This window comes from Canis lupus, chromosome 2 (genome assembly GCF_003254725.2).
Source record: "Canis lupus dingo isolate Sandy chromosome 2, ASM325472v2, whole genome shotgun sequence".
In the NCBI taxonomy this organism is placed as follows: domain Eukaryota; kingdom Metazoa; phylum Chordata; class Mammalia; order Carnivora; family Canidae; genus Canis; species Canis lupus.
This window is the reverse complement of record NC_064244.1, coordinates 32,474,209-32,501,161: the sequence shown is the minus strand read 5'-3', so window position 1 is coordinate 32,501,161 and position 26,953 is coordinate 32,474,209. Positions and strand designations below refer to the sequence as shown.

General features: G+C 55.7%; 1 protein-coding gene across 1 annotated transcript; it reads left to right on the top strand.

The window, feature by feature from the left end:
• Positions 1-7,964: 7,964 nt before the first annotated feature.
• Positions 7,965-26,802, top strand: GTPBP4 (GTP binding protein 4). The gene is made up of 17 exons (XM_025445224.3): positions 7,965-8,124; positions 9,057-9,227; positions 11,370-11,473; positions 11,553-11,689; positions 13,098-13,198; positions 14,927-15,019; positions 15,722-15,913; positions 16,010-16,075; positions 17,362-17,451; positions 18,147-18,257; positions 20,183-20,260; positions 20,573-20,624; positions 20,980-21,080; positions 22,420-22,617; positions 23,911-23,976; positions 25,292-25,435; positions 26,138-26,802. Exons 1-17 carry the CDS (start codon positions 8,077-8,079, stop codon positions 26,288-26,290), a joined length of 1,905 nt encoding a protein of 634 aa, XP_025301009.1. The 5' UTR covers positions 7,965-8,076; the 3' UTR covers positions 26,291-26,802.
• The last annotated feature ends 151 nt before the right edge of the window (positions 26,803-26,953 follow it).

Sequence of the window (26,953 nt, the reverse complement as noted above, 5' to 3'; positions counted from 1 at the left end):
GGTGGCCCACAGTCTGTCCCTCAAGCAATGCCGCCCGCCCCCCACCCCTGGCCACCACCATCCCGCTGTCATCAAGTCTTATGTCCTGGATTCCACTAGCACGTGACGCAATGGGTGCCTGTCCGACTCCCTTCACCCTCATAACGTCCCCCAGAGGCCCGCGTCGTCACTCCCGGCAGGCCTTGCTTCTGCGCTGCGTTTCCGTCTATGCGGATCTGCGGCCTTCACCCCTGCCCTGGTGTGCGGAGACCGTGCCTTGTGCACCTGCTGCAGTGACATGGGCCCGCCCGTGTCTGCAGCGTCCCGGTTTCACTTCCTTTGGGCAGATTCCCAGCAGTGGGGCTGTGGGGTCGGAGGGTAGCTCCGTTTTGAGGCCCCCCCCATCGCTCCCCACGCGGCCGCACCAGCCTACGCTCCTGCCACGGGGCCTACGGCCTCCCGTGTCTCCGCGGCCTCGCGACACCGCCAGGCGGGACCTCACCGTGGTTTCCATGCCCATTTCCCTGATGACCCGTGATGTCAAGCCTCCTTCCATGTACCTGTGCATCGTCTGGATCTTGTCTTTGGAGGAATGTCTGTCCAAGTGCTCTGTTCATTTTAAAAATCGGATTGTCTGTGCTTTCTGCTGTCGAGTAGCGTGAGCTTCTGGCCGCGACCCATCGGGGGCACATGTGCAGGTGCTCTCTCCCGCTCCCCAAGGGCACTTTTTACTCCGTTGGTTGTTCCCTTTACCGAACAGGAGCTTTTTAGTTTGATGCAATCCTACTTGTCAATTTTGGCTTTTGTTACTTTGCGCTCTGGTGTCCTGTCTGTAAAATCCTCGCCAAGACTTAAGCCAAGGGTTTTTTATGGCCACGAGCGTTACGTTTAAGAACTTAATCCATTTTGAGTTAATTTTTGCTGCCTCCTCTCAAGACGGCAGGTGGGACATCGCACCAGGAGCTCATGTGACAGCCCTGGGCTGGGTGATGGCACAATGCGTATTTCTAGTTCCTTTAACTTCTGGAAATAACTGCAGTCATCTTAGGCTGATATTAAGTAGAATAAGCATAGTGAGTATTGATGTGATGGCAAATAATGAGAACTTTGGTTTACATTAAATTTAAAAAGTCTTGGGTCACCATATTAAAAGAGAATTTAACGTCATTATTAAATAAGGTATTACGGGATTTAAAAGGATGGCCCAGCGGAATAACGAAGATAATTCCTTAGAAATGTCATAAAAAAGGAAATAAGGTCAGGTCATGACCTCAGGGTCGTGAGATTCAGCCCCGCTGGGCGCTGAGCAGGTCCCCTCTCTCCCTCTTCCCTGCCCCTCCTCTGTTCACATGCTCTCCCCCTGCCTTCTCTCTAAAAAAGAAAAAGTTCATTAAAAAAAAAAAGCGTGTTAGGAAAGTATCAGACACAGAGCACGTTATCTCATTCATAACGTGTCAGCTTCGATTTTTGTCTAAATAGAAATAATGAAAGTCTCAGCGCTTCCATTCAGTGTTAGAAGGAACTGTGACCCACGCGGGTGGATTTGGAAGATGCAAAACATCTTTCCTGTGAACAGTCTGGCTCCCGGCCCCCGGCCCGGCTCAACTCACTGCTTTCAGAGATTGCGAGTGGTAGAGTTGCGTGCCTGGGCCCACTGAGCTGCCGGGGCTCGGGTGCAGGGGCCTCCTCCCCATGCCCACACCCCCGGGGCGCGTGCCGCCGCCGTGTCACAGTTACATGCGGCGAGTGGGTGACTCCGAGTTACGGTTTGCGTTTTACGGATGAAGAAAGGAGGCAGGGAGGTTAAAGGACTTGTCTACAAGGAAAGAAGAGGAATGACCAGTATCAAGCTTGTTATTGCTAATAAGGCAACACTTCTGTATTTCCGGGCTGTGTGGGGATGTACAGGAGCACAGGTGGTCTCACCTGTAAGCGTGGTGTGGCCCGTTGGGGCTGCGAAGGCCACCTCTGTGCCACTGGAGGCTGAGGTCTGGGATCACGGGCCAACAGCCTCGGTGTCCGTTGGGGTGCAGGTGTCCTGCCGTTTCACTGCATCTGCATTGTTGGGGTAAATCCCCAGCAGTGCAATTGCTGGGTCGTAGGGCAGATCTATTTTTTACTCTTTGAGGACCCTCCACGCAGTTTTCCAGAGTGGCTGCACCAGGTCACATTCCCACCCACAGTGCAGAGGGCTCCCCTTGCTCCACATCCTCGCCAACATTTGTGGTTTCCTGCCTTGTCAATTGTCCCCATTCTCACTGGGGTGAGGTGGGATCTCATGGTGGCTTTGATTTGTGTTTCCCTGATGGCCAGTGATGCGGAGCATGTTCTCATTCACATTTCATTTTTAAAATAAAATGGACTAGACCACATTTGCTTAAAGTAAGGATCACAGAGTGGGCCAGTGAAGTGAAAGGGGGAAAGGCCGCTAGTCGTGCCAGGCCGCAAACAGGGAGCACTCCAAGAAGGTGAGGCCAACACAGCAGGGCACAGGGCGCGGCCCGAGATACCCAGTCACGATGCGCCTTCTGCCTGTGGATTTATTACCGGTTTTAAAGTCCTTATGACTCCATTTTCTCCATCCTTCATGTGCTTATTCTAGATCTTTTCCATTCTGAGTGTTTTAACTGACGTTTACTGAATGTTGGCATGGCACTCTTCTGTTGAAATTTTGAAAATGAGCACAACTCAATAAAATAAAAATAGAACCTTATCTCAATTAGTCCCAATGGGAAGGGAGCTCTGAAGACTCCTATCTGTGGAAGCCAACTGTAGCAGAAGGAAGCAAGAGAGCCTAAAGCAGCAGGTAGGGCTTACTCACTAGGGTCCTCTCGTGGTTGCGGAAGAGCTCAGAACACGCACTTCTCAGGTCCCAGAGACGCTGCTATGTTTGTGATGTTTTGGGGGAATAAATAGTATGAAGGTTTGTACCTCTGTCAGCCAGTGTGGTTGCGAGCTGGGGGTGGATAAACAGGAAAGGGTTATTGCCTGCCCTTCATCAGCTTCATTGTGAACTCAAATTTTCTAGTTCAATGGTGTATTTTGGTATTATCTTCCATGTTGTACAATACTTGAGTTATGGGCAGCCCGGGTGGCCCAGCAGTTCAACGCCGCCTTCAGCCCAGGCCGTGACCCCGGGGTCCTGGGATGGAGTCCTGTGTTGAGCTCCCTGCGGCTCCCTGCGTGGAGCCTGCTTCTCCCTCTGCCTCTCCCTCTCTCTGTGTGTGTGTCTGTCATGAATAAATACAATCTTAAAACAATACTTGAGGTATTGATTGAGCTCACCCTTATGGAGTGACCACTTGAAAGGCCAGGACGGTGGGAATTGGCACTGTTGGCAAATAACTGCTTCTTGCCCTTCCTCCTGCGTCCTGCCCCATGTGGCTGCGGCTGGCTGAGGAATCGAGGGAGAAATAGTAAAGTGTCAATCAAACATCTTTTTCCCCGGCACAACTGGCAGCGTTTGCTCAGGCGGTCTGTCCCCCAGGTGGCCATCCAGCACAGAGCCCCTGCCGCTGACGATGGCTCTAGGCACCACAAGACATATAACACGATGCTGTGATCAGGGCGCTGTGTGTTCCCACCACATAACTCAGACGACGCAGACCAATACATCCTCCTGGGCGGGTACGTGTGTGTGCAAAACAAATAGTGGGAAGGTACTTAGCTGGCTGCTACTACAAAAGTTGGTGGCAGGCAGGGTGGGAAATGGAGACTGCAAGGGCAGCATGCTTTCGCATGCAGAACTTCACAGTCAATAATAAACTTGTGACAGTGTCATCAAAGTGGATGTTGTTGCTGCTTTTACCTGAGGGGTGGATGGCACAACACGAGTACCGAGACCTCAGATGTCTGCTGCAACATGAAACTGTCCGTGCATCTCTTGGTCTTTGGGTGTCATGCAGAATGCCATTTTTTTTTTTTTAAGATTTCAATAATTTGATAGAAGGAGAGAGAGTGAGCACAAGATGGGGAGGGTCAGAGAGGGAGACAGAGAGGGAGGGAGAAGCAGGCTCCCCGCTGAGCAGGGAGCCCCACGTGGGGCTCGATCCCAGGGCCTTGAGTGCATGACCCAAGCCGAAGGCAGATGCTTAGCGCACTGAGCCACCGGGTGCCCCAGAATATCAATTTCAAGAAACTCTGCCTGCAGGTACTTTGGAATCCCTTAGGAATTAGTCGTGCAAGCCAAAGTGCACAGATTAGAAACCTTTGGTCATTACCTTTTATTTTCTTCTGGAAAAGAGGTGCAAGACTTTATCGAAACCAAAGTCCTTTAGGGAACGGTGAACGGGGCAGGCCTGGCCATGAGCTCCGGGGCAGAGTGGCCCCTGTACTGCACTGGGGTTCGGCGTCTCCTGACGGCTGCGGTGCGAGCAAGGAGGCTGCCCCCCTGGCCCGCCTGCCTGTCCCCCCGCAGACCCGCACGTGGACATGCGGCCAGGGCGCAGCGTCGTCACAGGACTGTTCGCGGCGTTTGCTCTTGTGCCGTCCCTCAGCATCTGCACCAGCACTGGATAGAGCAGTGGCTGGAAGGGCTCAATGACAGTCGCTCCCAGCGTCGCGCAAGAGGAAGATGGCCCTGGGCTCCGTCCCAGCTGCGCCACTCGCGGCTGTGCAACACTGAATGCGCCCCCTGACCTCTGCAAAGTCCACGCTCTCATCTGTACGACGGACGATCCGTCACCCCCCTGAGCTCCTGTGGGCAGGCGGCGTCACGGGCACGGAGGACGGGTACCCGCACCGCGATCGCGGGGAGCCCAGGGCTTAACAGTCAGCGCCCGGGAACGTCGCTGGCACCGGGCAGGGGGCACACCCATTAGCACCCATGCTTGGGCCCCACATGCCTGCCACGCCGGCACTAACCGGAGCCCCACACCCACTCACCTGGCCTCACCCCAGCCCCATTCTGCAGGCGTCATCATCACCCCCGATTTCTAAGGGAAAATAGCGAGGCTTAGTGAGGTCAAGCACCTCGGCTGAGAGGGCGGACACGGGCCCCAGGCCCCGGCCGCAGTCCACGTCGCTCTGAAGGGCACGTTACACCCCTGGGGGTGGCCCTGGTGCCGTTACCTCCCGCCCTGGGTGAGCACGACCCCACTGACTCCCGCCTCGGCCGAGGTAGGGCGGCGTCTGTCCCGTTCCTGCCCTGCACATTCAACAACACTCACGGGATTGGGTTGACAGACGTGGCGTAAATTCAGCGGTCACGGGGACCAGGTCCGCCGGTGGGTACGAGGGACAGAGTGTGTGCCTGGGAATCCGTGTGGTGAAGACCCGGGCCCACACGATGAGGCTACTAGGCAGGGCCGTGGGCCGTGGCGTCCTTACGAGCCCCAAGCTCCGGCCGCTTCCACGGCACTGGGTGTTCAGCCCAGCGGCCGTGCCAGCCCTGCGCCTGCAGCCCCCCGAGCGGTGGACGCACGTGTCAGTCCTCCGGGAGCCCCCTGTCTGTGCTCCCTCGGCCACACAGCGCCAGCCACCGAGGCACTGAGCAACACCGTGACAGTGACGCTCCCTCGGGTTTGTACTGTCACGTGAAAGGAAAACCAGGACGAGTAAACCTCTGCTTCTTTACCCCTTGGGGAGGTCCCTTCATAACCGATCACACCAGCAACCAAGTGGCGTGGACTCAGCCTCCGTCCCCGGGCCCAGCAGTTGAGGCATTGATCCAAGGCAATAGGCCACGGCCAGGAGGTGTGGGGCAGGAGGCCGTGGGGCAGGAGACCCTGGGGCAGGAGGCTGTGGGCCAGCAGGTGTGGGTCAGGCTGTGGGTGGAGAAACCAGGGCGGAGCGCCAGGGGCCAGGCGGTGGTGACAGCGCGTGTGCCAGGAGCGTGGACCGCAACCTGCTGCCGTGTCCTCCCCCGCTCCGCGGGCTCCTCGACAGGCTGGCGGCAGGCTACCTGGGGCCCCGGCGTCCTCCGGGCTGTCCTCGCCTGTGGGCCCTGCCGTCGGGGTGCCGGGCCCTGACCCCGCAGCCCGCCCGAGGGGCTGGGGGCGGCTGCAGCGGGGCTGCTCACGCTTTGGTTCTCAACAGGGGGAGCGGGCGGGGGAGGGGCAGGGGTCACCGGCCGCGGGGACCAGCGAGGGCCGAGCTGTGAGGGGTGGGGGGAATGTGAGGCGGGGAGAGGGAGGCGCTGCGGGGGTCGGGAGGCGGTGCAGGGGGGCGGGGTGTGAGGCGGGATGGGGGAGGGGGGAGACGGTGCGGGGCGGCGGGATGTGGGGGGGGGCGGCCGTGCGGGGATCGGAGTATGAGGCAGGAGGGGGAGGGGGAGGCGCTACGGGGGTCGGGAGGCGGTGCAGAGGGCGGGGCGTGAGGCGGGACGGGGGAGGGGAGGCGGTGCGGGGGGGGGCGGGGCGGGGTGTGAGGAGGGAGGGGGCGGCCGTGCGGGGACTGGAGTATGAGGCAGGAGGGGGAGGGGGAGGCGCTGCGGGGGTCGGAGGGCAGTGCGGGGGGGCGGGGCGTGAGGCGGGATGGGGAGGCGGTGCGGGGGGGCGGGGTGTGAGGCGGGAGGGGGAGGGGTGAGGCGGTGCGGGGGGGGGGCGAGGTGTGAGGTGTGAGGCGGTGCGGGGGGGCGGGGTGTGAGGCGGGAGGGGGAGGGAAGAGGCTGTGCGGGTGGGCGGGGTGTGAGGCGGGAGGGGGAGGGGAGGCGGTGCGGGGGGCGAGGTGTGAGGCGGGAGGGGGAGGGGAGAGGCGGTGCGAGGGGGCGGGGTGTGAGGCGGGAGGGGGAGGGGTGAGGCGGTGCGGGGGGGCGGGGTATGAGGCGGGAGAGGGAGGGGAGAGGCGGTGCGGGGGGGCGGGGTGTGAAGCGGGAGGGGGAGGGGAGGCGGTGCGGGGGGCGAGGTGTGAGGCGGGAGGGGGAGGGGAGAGGCGGTGCGAGGGGGCGGGGTGTGAGGCGGGAGGGGGAGGGGTGAGGCGGTGCGGGGGGGCGGGGTATGAGGCGGGAGAGGGAGGGGAGAGGCGGTGCGGGGGGGCGGGGTGTGAGGCGGGAGGGGGAGGGGAGAGGCGGTGCGGGGGGGCGGGGTGTGAGGCGGGAGGGGGAGGGGAGGCGGTGCGGGGGGGCGGGGTGTGAGGCGGGCGGGGGAGGGGAGAGGCGGTGCGGGGGGGGCGGGGTGTGAGGCGGGCGGGGGAGGGTAGAGGCGGTGCGGGGGGGCGGGGTGTGAGGCGGGAGGGGGAGGGGAGGCGGTGCGGGGGGGCGGGGTGTGAGGCGGGACGGGGAGGGGAGGCGGTGCGGGGCGGGGGGCGAGGTGTGAGGTGTGAGGCGGTGCGGGGGGGGGCGGGTGTGAGGCGGGAGGGGGAGGGGAGGCGGTGCGGGGCGTGGCGCGGGGGTATGTGCGGGGAGCCGAGGCCCCGCCGCTCGCCGCCGCCCTACCGTCCCCGTCCGCCTGTCCCTGCGCCCCGGGCGCCCCGTCGGAGCCACGCGCTCTGGGCTCCGGAGTCCTGGGGGTCAGGGGTCGGGGGCCGGGGGTCGGGGTCGGCGATCGCGCATCCTCTCGCGGGCCGGGAGGCCGAGACGCCCCGGAGTCCCGCACGCGGGCAGGTCACGAGTGACGGCGAACGCGTGCGACGGGGAGACGCCGGCCTGGGGCGCCGGGTCGGGCCGAGCGGGCGGGGCTGCGGGGAGAGCTGGGCCGGCGCGCCCGGGGGCGGGGTCCCGCAGGGCAGCCGGAACCTCACGGCAGGGTCACGGGGGTCGGGGCGCCCAGCGGGCGAAGGCGCTGCGCGGACGCGGGCCCCAGGGCTTGTCCCCGCCCCCGCCCGCCCCTGCTGACCGCGGCCTCCGCCTCGCTCCCCATCGGATTCCCCGCCGACACCCCGGCGCCCCGACGCCCCGACCCCCGAGTCCTCCGGGCTCCCCAGTTCCCGGGCCCGTGACCCCCAGACACCACGTCCCCCGAGGACCCCGAGCTCCGGGTCCCCGCCCCGCAGGCCTGTCCGCCCCGCCCCGGTCCACCCGCCCTCCGCCCCCTGGGACCTCCGGCCGGGAGGGGGCGCCGTGACACCCGGAAGCCGTGCCCGAGGACGCCGGAGCGCCCGGAAGTGACGCGCATCCGGCGGAAGTCCCGCCCCCACCGTCCCGCGTGGCTGGCAGCCGGCATGGCGCACTACAACTTCAAGAAGATCACGGTGGTGCCGTCCGCCAAGGTAGGCGGCGGAGGGGCGGGGCGGGCTGGGCCTGCGCCTCGGGGGCACGGGGTCACCTCCAGCGCCCACCGCTCTTACGCCACGTAGTCTCCGGACTAGGGCCGCCTGGCTTAGCGGGGCCCCGGGGACGCCGAGGGGCCTCCCTCGGGTCGGGGGTTCCTCCCTCGGGGTCCTGGGTCCCTCCTTCGGGTCGCGGGCTCCTGGTCCCCCCCCTCGGGGTCAGGGCTCCCCCACCTCGAGGTCCTGGGTCCCCTCTCGGGGCCACGGGTCCCTCCCTAGGGTCCTGGTCCCCGCTCGGGGGTCACGTTCCTCCCTCGGGGTCAGGCCCCCCCTGGGCTCGGGGGTCGTCTCCAGGGCCGGGTCAGCCTGGGTCCTGTGCGCAGGGCCCTCCCCCCAGAGGACGGGAGGTGCGGTAGGGTCCCTCGGCCCCGCCCGGCGGGCCACGGGGAGGCGGGGGGGGAGGGCCGTGCCGGCTCCAGCAGGACCCCGTCCCGGCCTGACCGCGGGGGCGCTTCAGGCGAGACCCTGTGTCCTCGCGGCCGCTGCGATCTGGGAGACCACCGAGCGGGTGTCAGTCTTACTGACGTCCGTGTTTCCACAAAGACCTGCGAACTGAAACTGCAGGACTTGTTTTCCCTCCGAGTGTTTTTCTCTGACTTACGCTTCAGGCACCGGACTGCAGGGGGAGGAGCCTTGCTGGGAAGACGGCCTGGAGAGGTTAAGGGCGGGACTGGTCCTGGCAGCCAGCTGCTAAGTGGTTTTTTATAGGCTTGAAACTATGAACGCGAACGGAGTTGAATATAAGAAATTAAAGATATAGTTAGAAAACCGTAGTTCCACACACGGTACCGTTGGTCTTCTAAGAGGGTTTCAGATGAACGGGTAAGAAGCAGACACTTCTGCTGTACCTGCTGTGTCTGATTTGGTTGCAGGACTTTATCGACCTGACCTTGTCGAAGACTCAACGCAAGACTCCGACGGTCGTCCACAAACATTACCAAATCCACCGCATTAGACATTTTTACATGAGGAAGGTCAAATTCACTCAGCAGAATTACCATGACCGACTGTCGCAGATTCTAATGGACTTCCCCAAGTTGGATGTAAGTGCCCCAGGGACCCTGTAGTAAATGGTGTGAGCGTGAGCGTTCAGGTCACCGGTGTCTGCAGCCGGTTCAGGTACTTCCCCGACATGCACACCCGTCACACTTCCTGAGTTGGTGGCAAAGCTGGGCACAGAGCGCAGGTGTTTGGATTTCTGTCCCACAGCCAGAGCCCACGTACGGGGGTCCGGAGCCGTGCTGCAGGCCTTCCCTCCAACCAGCTCAGCTCTCCCAGAGCCTGCACTGCGCCTGGCGGCCTGCCAGCGGGCGTGACCTTCCTCCCTCCCTGTTGGCAAGGCTCTTTCTCCCGTGGTCTCAGGTCGTGTCCGTGGTGCGAGGTCCGCCACTGATCATGCTCGGCTCCGCATGGGCCTCTTTGTGGTCTGGGGGGGGGGGGGGGGGGGGCTACAGTCTGTGCATTAAGCTAAAACAGTTGAAGCCTTCCCGGCGTAGTCAAGTTTGCCCGTTGACGGAGCCGGAGAAAGCGAGGGCAGGCACTGCGTGTGGGGTCGCTGTGCAGGTCACACCGCTGCAGGGTGGTGTGAGGGCAGGTCAGCAGTACAGGGGGCGAGCCTGCATTTGCCACTGTCCCAAGATGGCCCGCAAAGCTAGGTTAAGGCAGAGGGGACGAGTTCCTTTAAATTTTTTTTTTTTTAATTTATGATAATCACACAGAGAGAGAGGGAGAGAGAGAGAGGCAGAGAGAGAAGCAGGCTCCATGCACCGGGAGCCCGATGTGGGATTCGATCCCGGGTCTCCAGGATCGCGCCCTGGGCCAAAGGCAGGCGCCAAACTGCTGTGCCACCCAGGGATCCCTCCTTTAAACCATTACAGGTGTGCTTAAAATAAGAGCGGAGATTGTGCTAGTCAACCGGCCTGGCATGCCACAGGTGCTCGCTAGAGGCCGCTTGAACACGCGAAAGCTTTTGGGGAAAGGGTGAGAACCCTAGAAGTTACCTGGGAAGAAGCACGAGAGAATCTGCAGCAGGCTCCGTGCTCAGCATGGACGTGGGGCTTGATCCCACGAGATCATGACCTGAGCTGAAACCAAGAGTCAGGTGCTTAACCGACGGAGCCCCCAGATACCCCCTCACCCACGTTTTTTAAGCTGAGAAGAAGATTAGAGTAGCTGCGCTCGTGCAGTGATTGACGTGTCTGGGTTCTGTTCAGGCCCTGGGAGCACGACAGCCATTAAGACCCGGGCAGTGGAGCAGGGTGGCGGAGGGAGAGTACCAGGGCTGGGTCGGGCGGATGTGCGGGCCAGCTGGCTGCTGCAGGGCTGCCGCAGGGCATGAGTTCTGTCCTTAGGCCTTCCAAGTTGAGCCTCATGCCGCCGAGCGGCCCTTGGGGGGAGCAGACCGCTTGAAGGTGATGCACCGAGTTACACATCTGCGGTGCTGGAGAGTGGAGTGCTTGAGAGGAAGAGCTCGTAGGTCTTCTCACAGGGCGGGTGGCCCGGAGCACCTGCGATAGCAGGGTGGCCATCTGTCCACAGGGGGGCAGGGGAGGCCGGAGGAGGAGGAGGGATCCAAAGTGTGGGTCAGACATCCGCGCAGACGTGCAAGGGGAGGTTTATGAGCGCTCTGGCCTGGAGACGTCTGTGCTCCTAGATCCATGCGAAGTCACCCAGGACGTGAGTGTGGAGAGAGAAGTGCCCCCGGGAACGCTGGTGTTGAGTGTTGGGTGGGAGCACGAGCCTGCAGGAGCAGAAGGTCGGTCCTGGGGGCAGCTGATAGGAAGCATCACAAAGCCTGAGTGGCGGCTGTCTGCAAAATTCCGGGAGGAAGAAAGGAGTTTGGGGAGGGTCCGAGCTGATGACTGGTGGACACGCTCCTGGCGTGATGGGGTTTAGGGAAGAAAAGAGCCGTTCCTGTGATGCGTGCGAAGATAGGAGCAGAGGGTCAGGGGCCAAAGGGGCTTGCAGACCTTTACATTTGGGGGGGCGGGGTGCAATGACCAGGTGTCTGCAGGCATGGATTCGGGTCTTGAGAAGTGGGGGAGGGGGCGCGTGCCCAAGTGGAGAGTTGGCTGCCGTGGGAGGGATGAAGGGGGCACGGCGGGGCAGACAGAAGTGACCTCCAGGATTACTGACACGTTGAGATGAGACTCCTGTGCCAAAACACTGCTTTGTTTCTGTTCTAGGATATCCATCCATTTTATGCCGATTTGATGAACATTCTCTATGACAAGGATCATTACAAGTTGGCTCTGGGACAAATAAACATTGCCAAAAACTTAGTGGACAAGTAGGTATTTTCTTATCATAGTAGGTTTTGAATTACTGAGGAAAGTGAAAAACCTTTTATGTGTTCTGATTTCTTCAAGTGTGGCCAAAGATTACGTGCGGCTTATGAAGTACGGAGACTCTCTGTACCGCTGCAAGCAGCTGAAGCGTGCTGCCCTCGGGCGGATGTGTACAATCATCCGGAGACAGAAGCAGAGTTTGGAGTACCTGGAGCAAGGTATCTGTTGTCCGTAAGCAAGAACGGTGGTTACTGTGTGCTGTTCCGGTTCTTGATTTTTGTCAAGAACTTATTTTTGGAATGTTCGTTTTGTTTTATTTTAGACCTGACAGGATCAAATTACTTTTCCCACCCAGCTTATGAGAAATTCCAGCAGGCTAGTTATTATTGAAAAAGCAGTTAGTGAAAACGCTGGGGATCCCTGCATGGCTCAGTGGTGGAACGTCTGCCTTTAGCTCAGGGCATGACCTCGGGGTCCTGGGATCGAGTCCCTCATCGGGCCCCCCCGCAGGGAGCCTGCTTCTCCCTCTGCCTGTCTCTCTGCCACTCTGGGTCTCTCATGAATAAATAAAATCTTTTTTAAAAAATAAAATTCTTACAAATCACTAGTACTATTAAATATGGCAAACACAAATTCTTTTAATAGTACATAAGGCACATACGTTATAAATCACAAGAAAATACCCAAAAATATGGGGGGGGGGGAATGACCCGTAGTTTTTTATCTATTGAGATTTTAATTTTTTTTTCTTCCAAGCTTTGCAATATAGGGTGCCCTAGCCGCTTAGTTGGTCAAGTGTCCGACTTCTGGTTTCAGCTCAGGTCATGATCCCAGGGTTGTGGGATCCGCCCCTGTCGGGCTCTGCTCAGCAGGGAGTCTGCTTGAGAGTCTCTCCCTCTGCCCTCCCCCAGCTCCCCTGAGCGTGCACACTCCCAAATCTTTACAAAAAAAAAAAAAAAAGGCTTTGTAATATGTGTTAGCATGAAATTGCTACTCCAGTTTTGTTACGTGGTATTTTTATTTAAGAGTCTGAATTAGTGTAGTATTTTTAATGAAACAGTTGTTTGGCTTTTTACATATATTTTTGTGCTACAAATGTTGTAAAGTCATTTGATTCCCCCCCACACACATCTTGCAAATAGTTTGTAACAAGTTGTGCTCCTCTGCCTTGCAGTGCATCCTGTGTCTCTCTTGCTTAATCTTGAGGGTACTCTAGTGGTGTGACTGTGCCTTGCCGATGAGGCACGTGGTCCTTGTGTGGAAACAGCCCATGGCCTGGGCAGGAAGCGGTGGCACGTACGCGTGCTTCAGACATGCTTTCCAGTACCATCTCACTTAGTAAGAGTGGTCTGGGCACTTAGACGTGTGTTTCTGCCTCCACGTCTGACCTGTTGACTGGGATTCTGGTACAGCGAGATTGGGGAGATGCTCATCTGTGTACTGTGGTGCGCCTCCAGCCAATCCTTTTCCTGTTTGTATTTTTCCTGTTTCTCACATTTTGTATGTCGGAATGGCAGAGCGTTGGAGCGGGGTTAATAAAACCGTAGTCCAACTAAGAGAAGCGTATCTTAAAGTGTTTCTGGATTGTTCTTGCGAAATTAAGTATATGCAATCTGAACCTCACAGTGCGCCAGCATCTGTCCCGTCTGCCAACTATTGACCCGAATACGAGGACCCTGCTCCTCTGTGGATACCCGAACGTTGGCAAGTCCAGCTTCATCAATAAGGTTAGTCTCTGTTGATAAGGCAGGTGACCAAGGACTTGAGGCCCGAGGGCTGCTGTGTCCTGTCCCCATGGGGAGGATGACCAGCCGATTAGTCCTTGAGTCATACTGCCCTTGGCTCTCACAGCCCTTTACTCGAGGGAAGGATTAAGTCCATCTGAACCCACATTTGTATTGCTGTTACGAAAAACATTGTATTTTCTATTCTGGTACGTGTTTCATAAGTTTCTAAGAGATTGAAGACGTTCAAGTACAGTTTAGTTAACACACAGAGAGCCTCTCCCAGGATGTGCTGTCTCAGCCTAGTCTGGGCGTGCCCGTGCCTACTGTGGCGGGCTGCACTCGCTGAGTTGGGCTTCCTGAGATATTTTGTGGGTGAATCTCCCCTTGGTTGATGGGCCACTTCTCATGTGAAGTATTTGGTCCACGTAGTGGGGAGTGGCTGAGCTACTCTTTACTTGAGTGAGTTTATTAATTGGGACTCGACACTATTTAGTAACTTCGTGCTTCAAGACAACGAAGCTGAGCTTCAGGGACCTGAGCAGAGATAGCAACGGAGGGGCGCCCAGGTGGCTCAGTCTGTTAGCATCCAACTCTTGATTTCTGCTCAGGTCATGACCTCGGGGTTGTCAGATGGAGCCCTCCATCAGGCTCCTGCGCAGTAGGGTCTGCTTGAGATTCTCTCTTTCCCTCTGCCCCTCCCAGTCATGCTCTTCAGTGCATGCTCTCTAAAATAAATACATAAATCTTTAAAAAAAATTGTTGGTTCATAAGTAATAAAAAGTCCATTCACAACCAGCAACAGCTCAGGTGCCAAACAACAGCGGTTACGTATGTGTGACTGCTTACTGCCAGGAACATGTCGACTTTAAGCCAATTTGCAGGTTTTTATTTTGTCCCCAAGTTGTGCTGACGTGACCCGTGATGACCAAGCTGATGGCTCAAACGCTTGTGAGCCAGTGGCCACTTCATCAGTTAGAATAGGGCAGCCTGGGTAACCCAGTGGTTTAGTGCCACCATCAGCCCAGGGCATGACCCCGGGGTCCTGGGATCGAGTCCCACATGGGGCTCACGGAGCTTGCTTCTCCCTCTGCCTGTGTCTGCCTCTCTCTTTGCGTGTCTCATGAATAAATAAATAAAATCTTTAAAAAACAAAGTTAGAATTAAACAGTAAACAGTTCCTCGGTTGCACCGACCACATTTTGAGAGTTTGTGGGACCGTGTGGCTGGTGGATCAGCAGTGAGCATTTCTGTCTTCACAGCAAGTTTGTGGGGTGTCACCGGGGCTGGGGTGGATCAGAGCAGAAGCTAATGGACGCTCCGAGTACCAGGCCCCTTACCTCCCCGTCTGATTTGCAGTGTCCCTGCGCGGGCCTGTGGCGTGAGGGAGTGGAGCCTGTCCGACCATCAGGGAGCAGCAGCTTCTGTCCTCAGCAGTGTGATTGTGTGAGGTCTCTCTCCGTTAAGATTTTTAAAATTTATTCTTGAGAGAGACAGAGACACAGGCAGAGGGAGAAGCAGGCTCCCTGCAGGGACCCTGATGTGGGACTTGATCCCGGGACTCCAGGATCAGGCCCTGGGCTGAAGGTGGCGCTGAACCGCTGAGCCACCTGGGCTGCCCGTGGTTTTGTTTTAATGCCAAAATCATTAGTCTTAATAACACATAGCTGCCACATTTATCTTATTTGAGGGAGAACGAGGTTTGGAACTTGTGTGATTGTCTTGTTTTAGGTGACGAGAGCGGATGTGGATGTCCAGCCTTATGCGTTTACGACCAAGTCTCTGTTTGTGGGGCACATGGATTATAAGTATCTGCGCTGGCAGGTCAGAGCTCTCCCCTTTAACAGCACACGCCTGGAGTGTCTCCCCCATTCCCGCGGCACTCGGAGGAGGACGCGAGGGGTGGGAGACGTTCTCGGGGTCACCAGGACCTCCCCATGGACAAAACTCCCCTGAGCTTCTCGGCTGCCCGAGGGCGGTTCTTGGTTCTGATAGAACTCAGGGAGGCGGCCAGTGGCCCAAGTGGATGTCTGCGCTGTGCTGACGGCGGTGCTTCCAAAGAAACAAGTCTCCTTGGTGTTTCTGACCCTGTCACGAGAAACGACATTTATTAGCCATTTTAGAGGGTGGAGCAGTTTCCACAGTAAAATTTAATTTTATAAATGATCAGTGTTCCTTTTGCCCTGCTCTGTGGTAGGCTGTGCCGTCGGGGCCCCTGGCTGGCTCAGTAGACGTGCGGCTCTTGACGTCGGGGACAGGAGTTCAAGCCCCATGTTGGCATAGAGCTTGTGTTTTAAAAAAAAAAGTCTTTTTCTCCAGGTCATCGGCTGGCTCTTTAGTGAGCTCCCTGGGGTTCACCTCATCCACCTTATTTCTTAATATTTAAAGGTTATTTCATTATGGTCAGTCAGGAGAGCTACATTTTAACATTTTATTTCCTGGTTTGGGTATGGGTGTCACTTCCAGGGTGTGCTGGCAGGAAGGCTGTGGGAATGTGCGCTTTGCGGTGACAGATCTGATCATTAGGTCGTAGACACGCCGGGGATCCTGGACCACCCCTTGGAGGATCGGAACACCATCGAGATGCAGGCCATCACGGCCCTGGCTCACCTGCGCGCCGCGGTTCTGTATGTGATGGACCTGTCTGAGCAGTGTGGGCATGGGCTGAGGGAGCAGCTGGAGCTCTTCCAGAACATCAAGCCTCTCTTTATCAATAAGGTACGGGGTGGGGGGGGGGGGGTGGGGGGGGGGGCATGCTGTCGGCATAGAACCTGTGCCCTGAGGACACGTACTTCATTGTCTGTTCTGTTCCAGCCGCTCATAGTCGTAGCAAACAAGTGTGACGTGAAGAGGATAGCTGAGCTTCCTGAAGACGATCAGGTAAGTCTCCTCCATGTCGTCAGGTTTGTTACCTGCTGATTCCAAGTCATCATTTCAGACAACTGAAGTCCAGAAGGATTTTAGCAATACTAGTTCAGCTTTGTTTTCTTACTGGCCGGCTAAAGCTGACCTTCCCTGACCTCTGCCCTCCGTGGAGGCTGTGGGAATGGCCTGCCTTCATCAGGACGGTGCCCGTGTGCCTTACAGCACCCCACGTGCCTGAAGATAGGCCTTGTCTCTTCAGGCCTGGGGTGGCCCTGTGCTCTGAGTAGCACCTGCAGAGTTGGGATTTAGGTGGGGGGGGGTGGGTTTCGGAGGGCCTCTTGCCTGCTGCACAGATTTGTGGGAAAATGAGTTTGGGGCACGAGTTGAATGAGTGAAGGAGCAGCAGGCTTCGAGGTGTGGCAAGCTCCGGGGGGACATGGGACACTCCATTCTGCAGTCGCTCATAGTAACAGCAGCATCCCCGGGTGGTTCGTCGGCACCGTTGGCAGGCAGATCGAACGAAACTGGAAAGCAACTGGGCGGCGGGTGTCGTCCTGACGTCGCTGTTTGGTTAACCTGACGGCGCACCCTGGCCTTGTGCCTGGGCACCCTGGCTTGCTGTTGTGATGAACGTGGCCCCTGTGAGGTCTAGGCAGACTGTCCGGACCACAGACTAGTCAGACCTCAGTGCTGCCCAAGACCTCTGCCCTTCTCCCTGTGGTGGGGCTGCATGGCCTTGTCTGTGACGAGAGAGATCTTAGTGACGTGTGCATGTTGTGTTGTTTGATAAGGGATTCCCTGAGGTCTCAGAGGCCAAATGTTTTATTTAAAAATAGTATTGAGGGCAGGGGGTGGGGATGAATGGGTGATGGGCACTGAGGGGGGCACTTGACAGGATGAGCACTGGGTGTTATTCTGTATGTTGGCAAATTGAACACCAATAAAAAATAAATTTATTTAAAAAATAAAATAAAAATAGTATTGAAAACATTTTAAAAACTGTAGCTTGATGTTGCCAGGTTCCTTCTAAGGAACCACACCAGCACCATGTCTTACAGAATGTTCCAGGGAACCTCTGTAGTTGGCTTCTGTAATCTGGTTTGATCCTGGCGGTGGTGTTTTCTTAATCACAGAAGAATATGGGGAAAATTCAGTATTTGGGGGAAGTATCATTTAGAAGAATTTGAAACGAACCACGGATGTGCCAGTTAGCATTTGTGATACCCACATGAAAAACAGCGAGAATCATTACATGCAGAAGTGGAAACAGTGGCGCTCTCGTTTTTGTTTTGTCTTCCCAGAAAATATTTGCAGATTTGCAGGCTGCAGGATTTCCTGTGGTTGAGACCAGCACCCTGACGGAGGAAGGGGTTATCCAAGTGAAAACCGAGGTCAGTGCCTTGTCCATCCCGTTACTGCCTTTGTCGTTGAGAGGCGTCCATTGTGGGCAGGGAGCCCTTGAGGGCCAGGCAGGAGAGAGCCCCGCTCCCCACCCACCCAGTTGAGTGGGGGCTGGCGGGGATACTGTGACTCCCCCTGCACGAGGGGCGTCTGCCTCGTCCACCACCTGCTGCCCTGGTCCTGCCAGGCAGGCTGTGGGAGCTGTGCTGTTGCACAACTTGTCCCGAGGCAGAAGGAGCAAGAGGAACGTGGAGGAAGGCCGCTCCCGTTAGATTTCCCGTGCGAGTCTGATCACTTTTACACCGTCGTCCTTTTCCTGTGAACCGGGACTCATCCGATGCTGTGGTTGCTGCTGCCCCGGCGCTCCAGTTGGAGTCTGGGGGGTCGTGAACCTGAGAGGGGCATGGCAGGGGCTCCCTAGAGGCGGGAGGCAGGCCTGGAAGGGGCGTGGGGTGCCTGGGCGTGGGGTGCCTGGGAAGGGCCCTGCCCTGGGGGCTTACGGGGACCTTGAGGTGACCCCAAGACAGCAGCGGCCGCTCTGACTCCTGAGGAGAAGCGTGTAGTAGGTCCAGAGCTTTGGAACGCAGGCAGCTGGTGAGCATGGGGCTCGGTTCCGCCACGGGCCCCCCTGCGGCCCTGCAGCCGGGATGCCTCGTGAGTCCTGCCCTGTTTCCTCACTTCTCAGGCTTGTGACAGGCTTCTGGCTCATCGAGTCGAAACCAAAATGAAAGGAAATAAAGTGAACGAGGTGCTGAACAGGCTGCACCTGGCTGTGCCGCACAAGAGAGACGACAAGGTGAGGCTGCCTTCCCTCGGGCCTGCGAGCCGGGGCCTGCGCCGACTGGGCTCCTGCCTCACGCAGGCCCCCGTGGAAACCACGTGGTGCGTTCCAGGCTGTACAGGTGCCGAGGGAGACCCTGCCGCCCACTCCACCGTGGTGGTTAGCGGCTGTCTTGTGTATCTTCTGAGAAATCTTTGTAGTGTGTGAACGTTTAAAAAAGTTTTCAAGCATGGAAATGTGTCATGTTCTTTGAAAATTTTTGTTTTCTGGAGCGCCTGGGTGGCGTAGCCGGTTACATGTCTGACTCTGGGCTTCAGCTAAGGTCATGATCTCCAAGTCGTGGGATCGAGCCCTGTGTCGGGGAGTGGGGGCGGGCAGCTTGAGATTCTCTCCCCCTCTCCATCCCTCCCACTCCTGCTCTCTCTAAAATGTGAAAATCAAGCTTCAAAAAAATATTTTTTGGGGCACCTGGGTGTCCCTGTGGGTGAAGCGTCTGCCCTCGGCTCAGATTATGATCTTAGGGTCATGGGATCGAATCCTGTGTCGAGCTCCCTGCAGTGGGGGGTCCGCTTCGCCCTCTGCCCCTCCCCTGGCTTGTGTGCACTCTCATGCTTGCTGTCTCTCAAAAAAAAATTTTTTTTGTTTCATTGCATCCGTGGTACTCAGCTGCACATCTTTTTTCTTTACGTCTTTGTTTTTAATTACAGATGTGTGTGTGTAGAGTGAATTTTATGGTGGGCACTGAGAGCTCCGTGTCCTGCAGACATGCCTGCCTGGATTATACTGCGCATGGCCCGGATCACTGACGTCAGTCTGACCCATTAAAGTTGGTCCCATATTTGGGATTTCTGTAATGATTAGTGTAGGCGAGCATTATTTTATTCTTGAAGATTTTAAAGTGATCTTTATACCCCATGTGGGGCTTGAACTCATGACCCAGCAAGGTGCCCTGTCACGCAAGCCTTTTCGTGAGCTTATTGGCCCGTTGGTTCTTCAGGTCATTGATCTTTTACTCATTTAATTTAAAGTTTTTACGTAAAGGAAATCAGACTCGTGTGGTTTGTAGGGTTCTTTTGTTTTTTAAGATGTTATTTATTCATGAGAAAGAGACACAGAGACCCAGGCAGAGGGAGAAGCAGGCTCCCTGCAGGGAACCCGATGCGGGACTCGATCCTGGGACCCCAGGGTCACGCCCTGGGCTGAAGGTGGATGCTCAACCCCTGAGCCACCCAGGTGTCCCTAGGTTGGTTTTTTGGGGGGGTTCTTTTGGGTGAGATTTTTTTTTTTCTTTTGGTCATTTGCTTTTTGATTGGGGTTTCCTTTTTCAATTTTAGATTACACGTATTTAACATAGGCTATTTAAAACTTAATTATGTGCTATTAACTAACATTGGTATTTTTTTGCAGCTATCAGTTTTGTGTCAAACACAAAACCATTCATTCCAAAAATACTTTTTAAAAGTATTTTTCTTCTATTCTTGGATGGTTTCATTTTTTAATTTTTCCTGCCTTGAACAGAAGTTTTTGCTCAGTCTTGCATCGCTTTGTTCTTAGGAAGCAGGCAGCTCCCCAGCTCTGTTTTTGCCAGGAGAGTCATTTTTCTCAGAACTGATGATGAAATGCTGTATCTTCCTGTTAAATTCTCCTGTGTACTGAGTTTCCGTCTAGATTGCTTTCATCTACTTTGTTTCACCTGTTCTTGCTTTTTTGTTGGTGATTTTGCCTGAGAATCTTGGCATTTATTTTTTCTAAATAAACTGCAGATCCCTATGGAGTCTTCCCATTTCCTTGCCCAGTTGGCCTGTACCCCTGCCCAGTTCTCTGCTGGTGTTGTTAGTCTGGCTTTGCAGAGAGGGAGTGTGCCTCTGGTTTTCCACCTTTGTGCTCCTTTGCATTCAGCAAGGTGTTGCACAAAACTCTCTCTGGTGATGTCTCCTCAGGAGAGGCCCCCTTTCATCCCCGAGGGAGTGGTGGCACGCAGGAAGAGAATGGACATCGGGGAGCCCAGGAGGAAGCGGGTAGGTCTGCTTCAGGGGTGCAGAAGGCCGTGTGAGCCTGGAGTGGGCAGGGGGCGTAAAGCTGAAGGCGTCTGGGCCGTGCTGTCGGGCTCTACGAGCACGGCCATGACCTGACCAAGGCCCCTACCCTCGTGGGTGGGAGGGAGGTGGACACGGTGGGACCGCTGGGACACGGGAGCCGGGCCACACAGGTGTCAGGGGTCGGCTGTGGGTTGGAGAAGAGGCTGTCTCCCAGGGCAAGGAGGGGGCTCCGCATTTGCGCGCCTGGACGGCCAACGGGGGCTGATGGAGTTGTCTGCTCCTTCATTGCAGGAACGAGACCTCGAAGTGGAGCTGGGGGATGATTACATTCTGGACCTTCAGAGTAAGGCCGCTGGTGCTCAGGGAGCTGTGGGAGGGCGGCGGTGCCCTTCACCTCTTAGAGATGACCTGTGTGCCGCCGGGGTCTGTGGCTTCAGGAGGAGGGTTGGGTTTGCTTGCGTGGCGCGTGGGTGCAGGTGCAGGCGTCCGTTGCCTTGGCCTCCCACCCTGGACCCTGGGGCTGGAGGTGCTGGGCGAGCCGGGGTGTTTGCAGCTCCTCCTTCATGGGGTGTCTCTGCTGTGCTGAGCACAAACGCCCGTCGTCTTCCCGGAGAGACGTGTGTGAGGAGTCATTTCGGGCGCGTCGTGGTTGCAGGTATTGGATGTTACAGTAAACGTAACCTTTTTTTTAACTTCAGAGTACTGGGATCTGATGAACTCCTCTGAGAAGCACGATAAGATACCCGAGATCTGGGAAGGCCATAACGTAGCTGATTACATTGATCCCGACATCATGCAGGTCTGTGTCACTTGCTGAAGCGTGTGGTTTCTGTTCCTCAGTAACCGGGAAGGTACAAGCACCGTGTGGGCCTGACCGTACTTGTTGCCGTGTGCCTTCTGCATCACGGCGCTCCCCTCACCCGTCCCCTCCAGCAGCAGCCTTCTGCGAGGGTCCTGGAGACCCCAGGGCTCTGCTGCTCGGCCCTGCACCGTGCTCCCCTCCGGTTCAGCCCTGGCCTCCTGTGTGGGGCAGGTGGACTCTGCTGGCCGCGAGCTCCCTGTCCTCCTCAGGTCCTGTGCTGCTGCTGCCACGGTCCTCTGGCCTGACCTGTCGGCCCAACCTGGGGCTTTTGTTCTTCAGTGGCGGCTTCTTCTTACTGGATGTCTCTTAGCAGGTTCCTCTTTAAAAACAATCTTGCAGGCAGCTGGGGTGGCTCAGCGGTTTAGCGCTGCCTTCAGCCCAGGGCATGACCCCGGGTCCCGGGATCGAGTCCCACATCAGGCTCCCTGCATGGAGCCAGCTTCTCCCTCTGCCTGTGTCTCTGCCTCTCTCTCTCTCTGCCTCTCTCATAAATGGAGAAGTACAATCTTAAAAAAAAAAAAAAACAAAACCTTTATAAAACCTGTTCCTAAAAAAAATTAAAAAAAAAATCTTTTTTCTCTAGTTCTCCCATTTTTTTCTCCTTTGTATTTTTATTTTATTTTTTTTAGTAAGATCTTATTTATTTATTCATGAGACACATGGAGAGAGGGAGAGACCCAGGCAGAGGGAGAAGCAGGTTCATGGAAGGAGCCCGATGTGGGACTCGATCCCAGGACTCCCCAGGATCACGCCCTGAGCCGAAGGCAGATGCTCAGCCACTGAGCCACCCAGGCGTCCTGTCCTCAGGGTTTTTAAAGAAAGAATATTTCCTGCCAGTGCTGCCTCATTTCCTGTTCCTTCCCAGCTGCTGCCAGCAGTGGCGTTCGTGCTTGGGGATGGGCTTAGAATGAATGAAGGGGATGTTGTAGGGTCTTATCCGCTCACATCTATAAGGTTTACTTTTCTGTGCACGGTGGTGCTCTCGAGTGTGGGGAGGGGCTGTACTAGGGAGGGAGGGAGGTGATGTCTGCACATTGCACCCTGATGTCTGCAGTAGTTGGTAAAGTGAGAGAAACAGCACAGGACAGCTCATGGGGCCTGTGAGCTCACTGCTGGGAATCGAGCCCATGAGCATCACTGGGACCAGGTGATGGCACTCGTCGCCCCCTGAAGGACCAAGGGGAACCGAGCTCCTGTACAGCGTTGCTACACTTAAGAGTTTTTCGTTATTGTGCTTCATTAGAATTGTTTATTCTTTTTTTTTTTTTTTTTAAAGAAATTAGAAGAGTTAGAAAAAGAAGAAGAGCTGAGGACAGCAGCTGGCGAGTACGACAGTGAGTCTGAGAGCGAGGACGAAGAGATGGGGGAGATCCGCCAGCTGGCAAAGCAAATTCGGGAAAAAAAGAAGCTGAAAATTCTGCAGTCCAAGGAGAAGAACACACAGGGCCCCAGGATGCCTCGGACGGCTAAGAAGGCAAGTTCCGTGTTTCCAAAGTGCCGGACGGCTTGTATGGATCCGATTTGCTAACTGCGACATTTCGGCCCATGTGTGGCCGTGGGATCGGATCGCACGTACTGTTCTGTTGATGTTGATGCGTGCTGCCGTCTGAGGCGGGTGGAGCTCTGGTCGGCCGTGTTGGCTGATGGCGCCGTCCTGGTGGCTTCCTGGTCCAGCACTGTGGGAGTCAGCCTCTCTGCCAGACCTGTGAGGTTGTGATTTGGGATCTGTGGCAGAAAAGCCATCAGTCAATAATTCCTCTTTAATTTCTCTGCGAGTCAGGACTCTAATCCTTTGCAGTATACAGAAACCTATGCCAGTCCGGGTTAAATAAATCCTTGGGCGATTTCTTGGCCTCCATGACTGGAGAGGACAAGGAGACTTACACTTTAGGTGCAGATTGGCCACATGATAGCAGTTCTTTCCGTCTCGTCCCCGTCTTTGTAGAATCTTCATCTGCTCTGTGCCCATCAGGGCAGCAGGTCAGGCTGGGTCCTTGGGTGCCTTCCAGCCCCAGGATGTGACAGCAAACAGTGGGAGCCTCCCCAAGCCAGGACGGTGTGCAGGGCAACTAGACTGTGAGCGGGGGGGGGGGGGACACGATGATGTTCCCCACGCGTCTCAGTGGACGCTCGTGTGTCTGAGATACTGTGTTCACGGGGTGGCACATGATAGCCCCTTGGCACACTGGAATCCGCCTGGTTCCCAGGTGGTGCTCAGTGGGCATGGGAGGAGAAGCTGCCCCTGGAGTTTGTGTCTTGGGGCGCATCCTGTGAGCTCAGCCTCGGGGCCTCTTGAACGCAGACTTCCTGCAGAGTTGTGCAGAATCCGAGGATGCGAAGAGTATGTTGTCTTAGACGTGGCTACTTCCTGGGAAATGTTGGTTTCCTCGGCTTTAGTGATTGTCCCAAAATATGAACGTGAGACGATTAAAAGATATAATTCCTAAAAGAAATGTATCCTAGGGATCCCTGGGTGGCGCAGCGGTTTGGCGCCTGCCTTTGGCCCAGGGCGCGATCCTGGAGACCCGGGATCGAATCCCACGTCGGGCTCCCGGCGCATGGAGCCTGCTTCTCCCTCTGCCTGTGTCTCTGCCTCTCTCTCTCTCTCTGTGACTATCATAATAAATAAAAAAATTAAAAAAAAAAAAAAAAAAAGAAATGTATCCTAGATCATTGTAAGGTACGTGTTCCCATTTTCTGTTGAACTTTTTTTTTTAAACATTTCATCAAACTAATTTTGCTTCAATCCCTTTTTCTCTGTGTTCAGGTTCAGCGGAAGGTGTTAGAGAATGAGATGCGCAGTCTTGGCGTTGACATGGATGACAAAGACAATGTAAGTGCGTGGAGATGGTCCCGGTCACATATGTCCTGGGCTGCATACGGCTGTGCCTTAGGGCCCAGGCTCTCTCACCGGTGGGGAGAGCTTAGGCTGTCTGAAAACAGTTCAGAACTGTTTTCCTGGGGGCCCAGAGATTGTCGGGTTTGTGAGGTAACTATTGGAATTTTTTTATCCCTGAAGAATTATGCTGGAGCAAATACTTTTTTAAAGATTTTATTTTAGGGATCCCTGGGTGGCGCAGCGGTTTGGCGCCTGCCTTTGGCCCAGGGCGCGATCCTGGAGACCTGGGATCGAATCCCACGTCGGGCTCCTGGTGCATGGAGCCTGCTTCTCCCTCTGCCTGTGTCTCTGCCTCTCTCTCTCTCTCTCTCTCTCTCTCTGTGTGACTATCATAAATAAATAAAAATTTAAAAAAATAAAAATAAAAATATTTTATTTTAGAGCAAGTGCATGTAAGTGGGGGGAGGGGCAGAGGGAGAGACCATCTGAAGCCGACTCCCTGCTGAGTGCGGAGCCCGTGAGCCCATCGCGTGTTTGATCCCAAGACCCGGATGACCGGAGTCAAAATTAAGAGTTAGTTGGGGTGGGAAAAATGACTTAGTTGCTTAATTAAGCCACGCAGGCAGCTCCGGAGCATACACAGTCTTGTATAAAATAGCTTTTTCATATTCTTAATTATTTTATTGAAACATTCTTACAATAATCAAAATCAAAAGATAACTTATTAAATTCCTTTTCCAAAGGGATTAGATTAATTTTAATTTTAATCAGGAACGTGTACAGTGCCTTGCTCATGTGGAGCGTTACTTTAATAGACGTTTCACGTGCCGGCCGAGTGCCAGTGCGCCTGTCGAGGCATTGTGGTGTTTGCAGACAGGAAACGGGTGACCAGGGTGCCCACCACATCGAGCAGGGCTACCCCGCCCAGGTGCAGTGGGTGTGTCTGCTTAACGTCAGCTCTGAGCTTTCTGAGGGCTGCTCCTGGTGTTCAGGTACATAAGCCCAAGGTTGCGGGGAGAGGACGCTTTACACCGGAAATAGAAATTGGCATGTCAGTCTCGTGATCCAGGCTAAGGGAAGGACATCATGCAGTGGCCAGTGTTAAGTCGATGCTTTCTGTTGGAGTTAAAATCACTTGTAACGTGAAGCAGCTGTGTTAAGTGAAGAGGAACATTTGACCCGTACTAATATGTGAAAGAGCTTTAGCTTATTTGATAAAATCTTAAAAAACTCTTCAGCGACTTGTCCTCTTGATGGTGTAATTTTGTGTGTGTGATTACAGCCTTAAATTTGCTTTTGTGCTCTTCAGGCCCATTACGCAGTCCAGGCGAGAAGGTCTCGGAGTGTTACTAGGAAGAGGAAACGGGAGGACTCCGTTCCACCCACGTCTATAGCCCGCAGCCGCAGCTGCTCTCGGACTCCGCGGGATGTCTCTGGTCTTCGGGATGTCAAGGTTAGTCCTTGTGATGTGCCTCTGCTGGGGTCTCCTGGGCTCCGGACACACCCTACAGCTGTCGTGTAGAGGGCAGCGACCACCAGGGGAGGGCTGGTGCCCCCTGCGGAGTGGGTGGACGGGAGTATGATATCATAGGGCGCTGTGATGTCATAGGACACTGCTTCAGAGCCTGGAGGCCGGAGCCCCTGTAGGGAGTGGTTTTGGTCAGTCTTTGGGAAAGACACTTGAGATATACATAGTCTGTTTCACTTAAATTTTTTTTTTATTTAAATAAACACAATAAATTGTTAGATTTTGCATTTTGAAAGTTTAGGTACAGAGTTTTCCATTGTACTGTGCCATCTCCTAGAAATCTGGATTTTAGTACCAGCATGGCTGTTTGTGAGTCTGACGCGAGCAGCGTGGTTTCCTGGGCTGACTGTCCGTTTTCTTGCTTGTCTGAGTGGAGCTACGGCACGCAGGCCCTGACCTCCCAGGTCCCGCGGGGCGCAGGCCTCGTCTGGGTACAGCGTTCATCCCGTCCTTGAGCGCACAGGGCTGAGGTCTGCAGATCCTGGGCCCCAGGGCAGACTGCGGGGACGGAGACCCGCCAGCACTTCTGGCAGGACAGATCTGGACGGTTAGGGAGGGCTGTTGACGGGGTCACGACGGGGCCCACGGAGAGTCGGGAGCTGACGTGTGTTGTGTGTCCCTGTGCAGATGGTGAAGAAAGCCAAGACTATGATGAAGAACGCTCAGAGGAAGATGAACCGCCTGGGGAAGAAAGGAGAAGCCGACAGACACGTGTTTGATATGAAGCCCAAGCACTTGCTCTCCGGGAAGAGGAAAGCGGGTAAAAAGGACAGGAGGTAGTGTTCTGCGGCTGCAGTGGTCTGGCTGTGCGGGGTGTCTCCAGCCCGCCAGGCGTGCGGTCACGGGGTCGGAGTCCTGGCCCATGAACTGCAGATAATAAGCAAACCTGAGGCTCTTGTTGCTTTGCTCACCTGGGGCGCGCGGCTGTGGGAGGTGCTGTTGCTGCCTCGCAGCCCAGGTGTTCCGAGCAGACGGTGGGTGTGGCATTCCACGGAGCCTTGATTGCTCCAGATCTACAGAACCGGAAAGATTGGTTGACGTGAACGTGTGTCTTACTCTTTTCTGCAAGAGGGAACTTCGAATTTACGTAGGTCTAGTGGGGTTTTTTTTTTGTGAGGAAAGCCCCTCTGGTGGTGGGCGTGGGCCCAGGGCTGCCAGCCATGCCTGCCTGCAGCAGAGCAAGCTCCAGCGCCGGCTGATTTTCCCATCTTTCGACGTGTGTACCGTTGTAACCTGTCTTCAACTACTTTGTCCAAAATAAACTTCAGAATAAAGTGGTTTTGGTTGATGTATTTTGTTTTTGTGTTTGGTTGGGTTTTTCTGGTTTTACTTTGTTTTTGGTTTACTTACAAATCCCTGTCAGTTTGGCCACATGAGAAAAGAGAAAAAAAATGAACTGTGTTGTTTTCAAAACAGAAAGTTCTTTTTTGTGGGGTAAAATGT

What these genes read in the sequence shown, in the direction of transcription:
- GTPBP4 (XM_025445224.3), top strand. Translation starts at nt 8,077, where the DNA reads ATGGCGCACTACAACTTCAAGAAGATCACGGTGGTGCCGTCCGCCAAG. An exon ending in AGTCCAGCTTCATCAATAAG is followed by an intron (nt 13,199 to 14,926) that starts GTTAGTCTCTGT and finishes GTCTTGTTTTAG; the next exon opens with GTGACGAGAGCGGATGTGGA. An exon ending in GGGAGCCCAGGAGGAAGCGG is followed by an intron (nt 20,261 to 20,572) that starts GTAGGTCTGCTT and finishes CCTTCATTGCAG; the next exon opens with GAACGAGACCTCGAAGTGGA.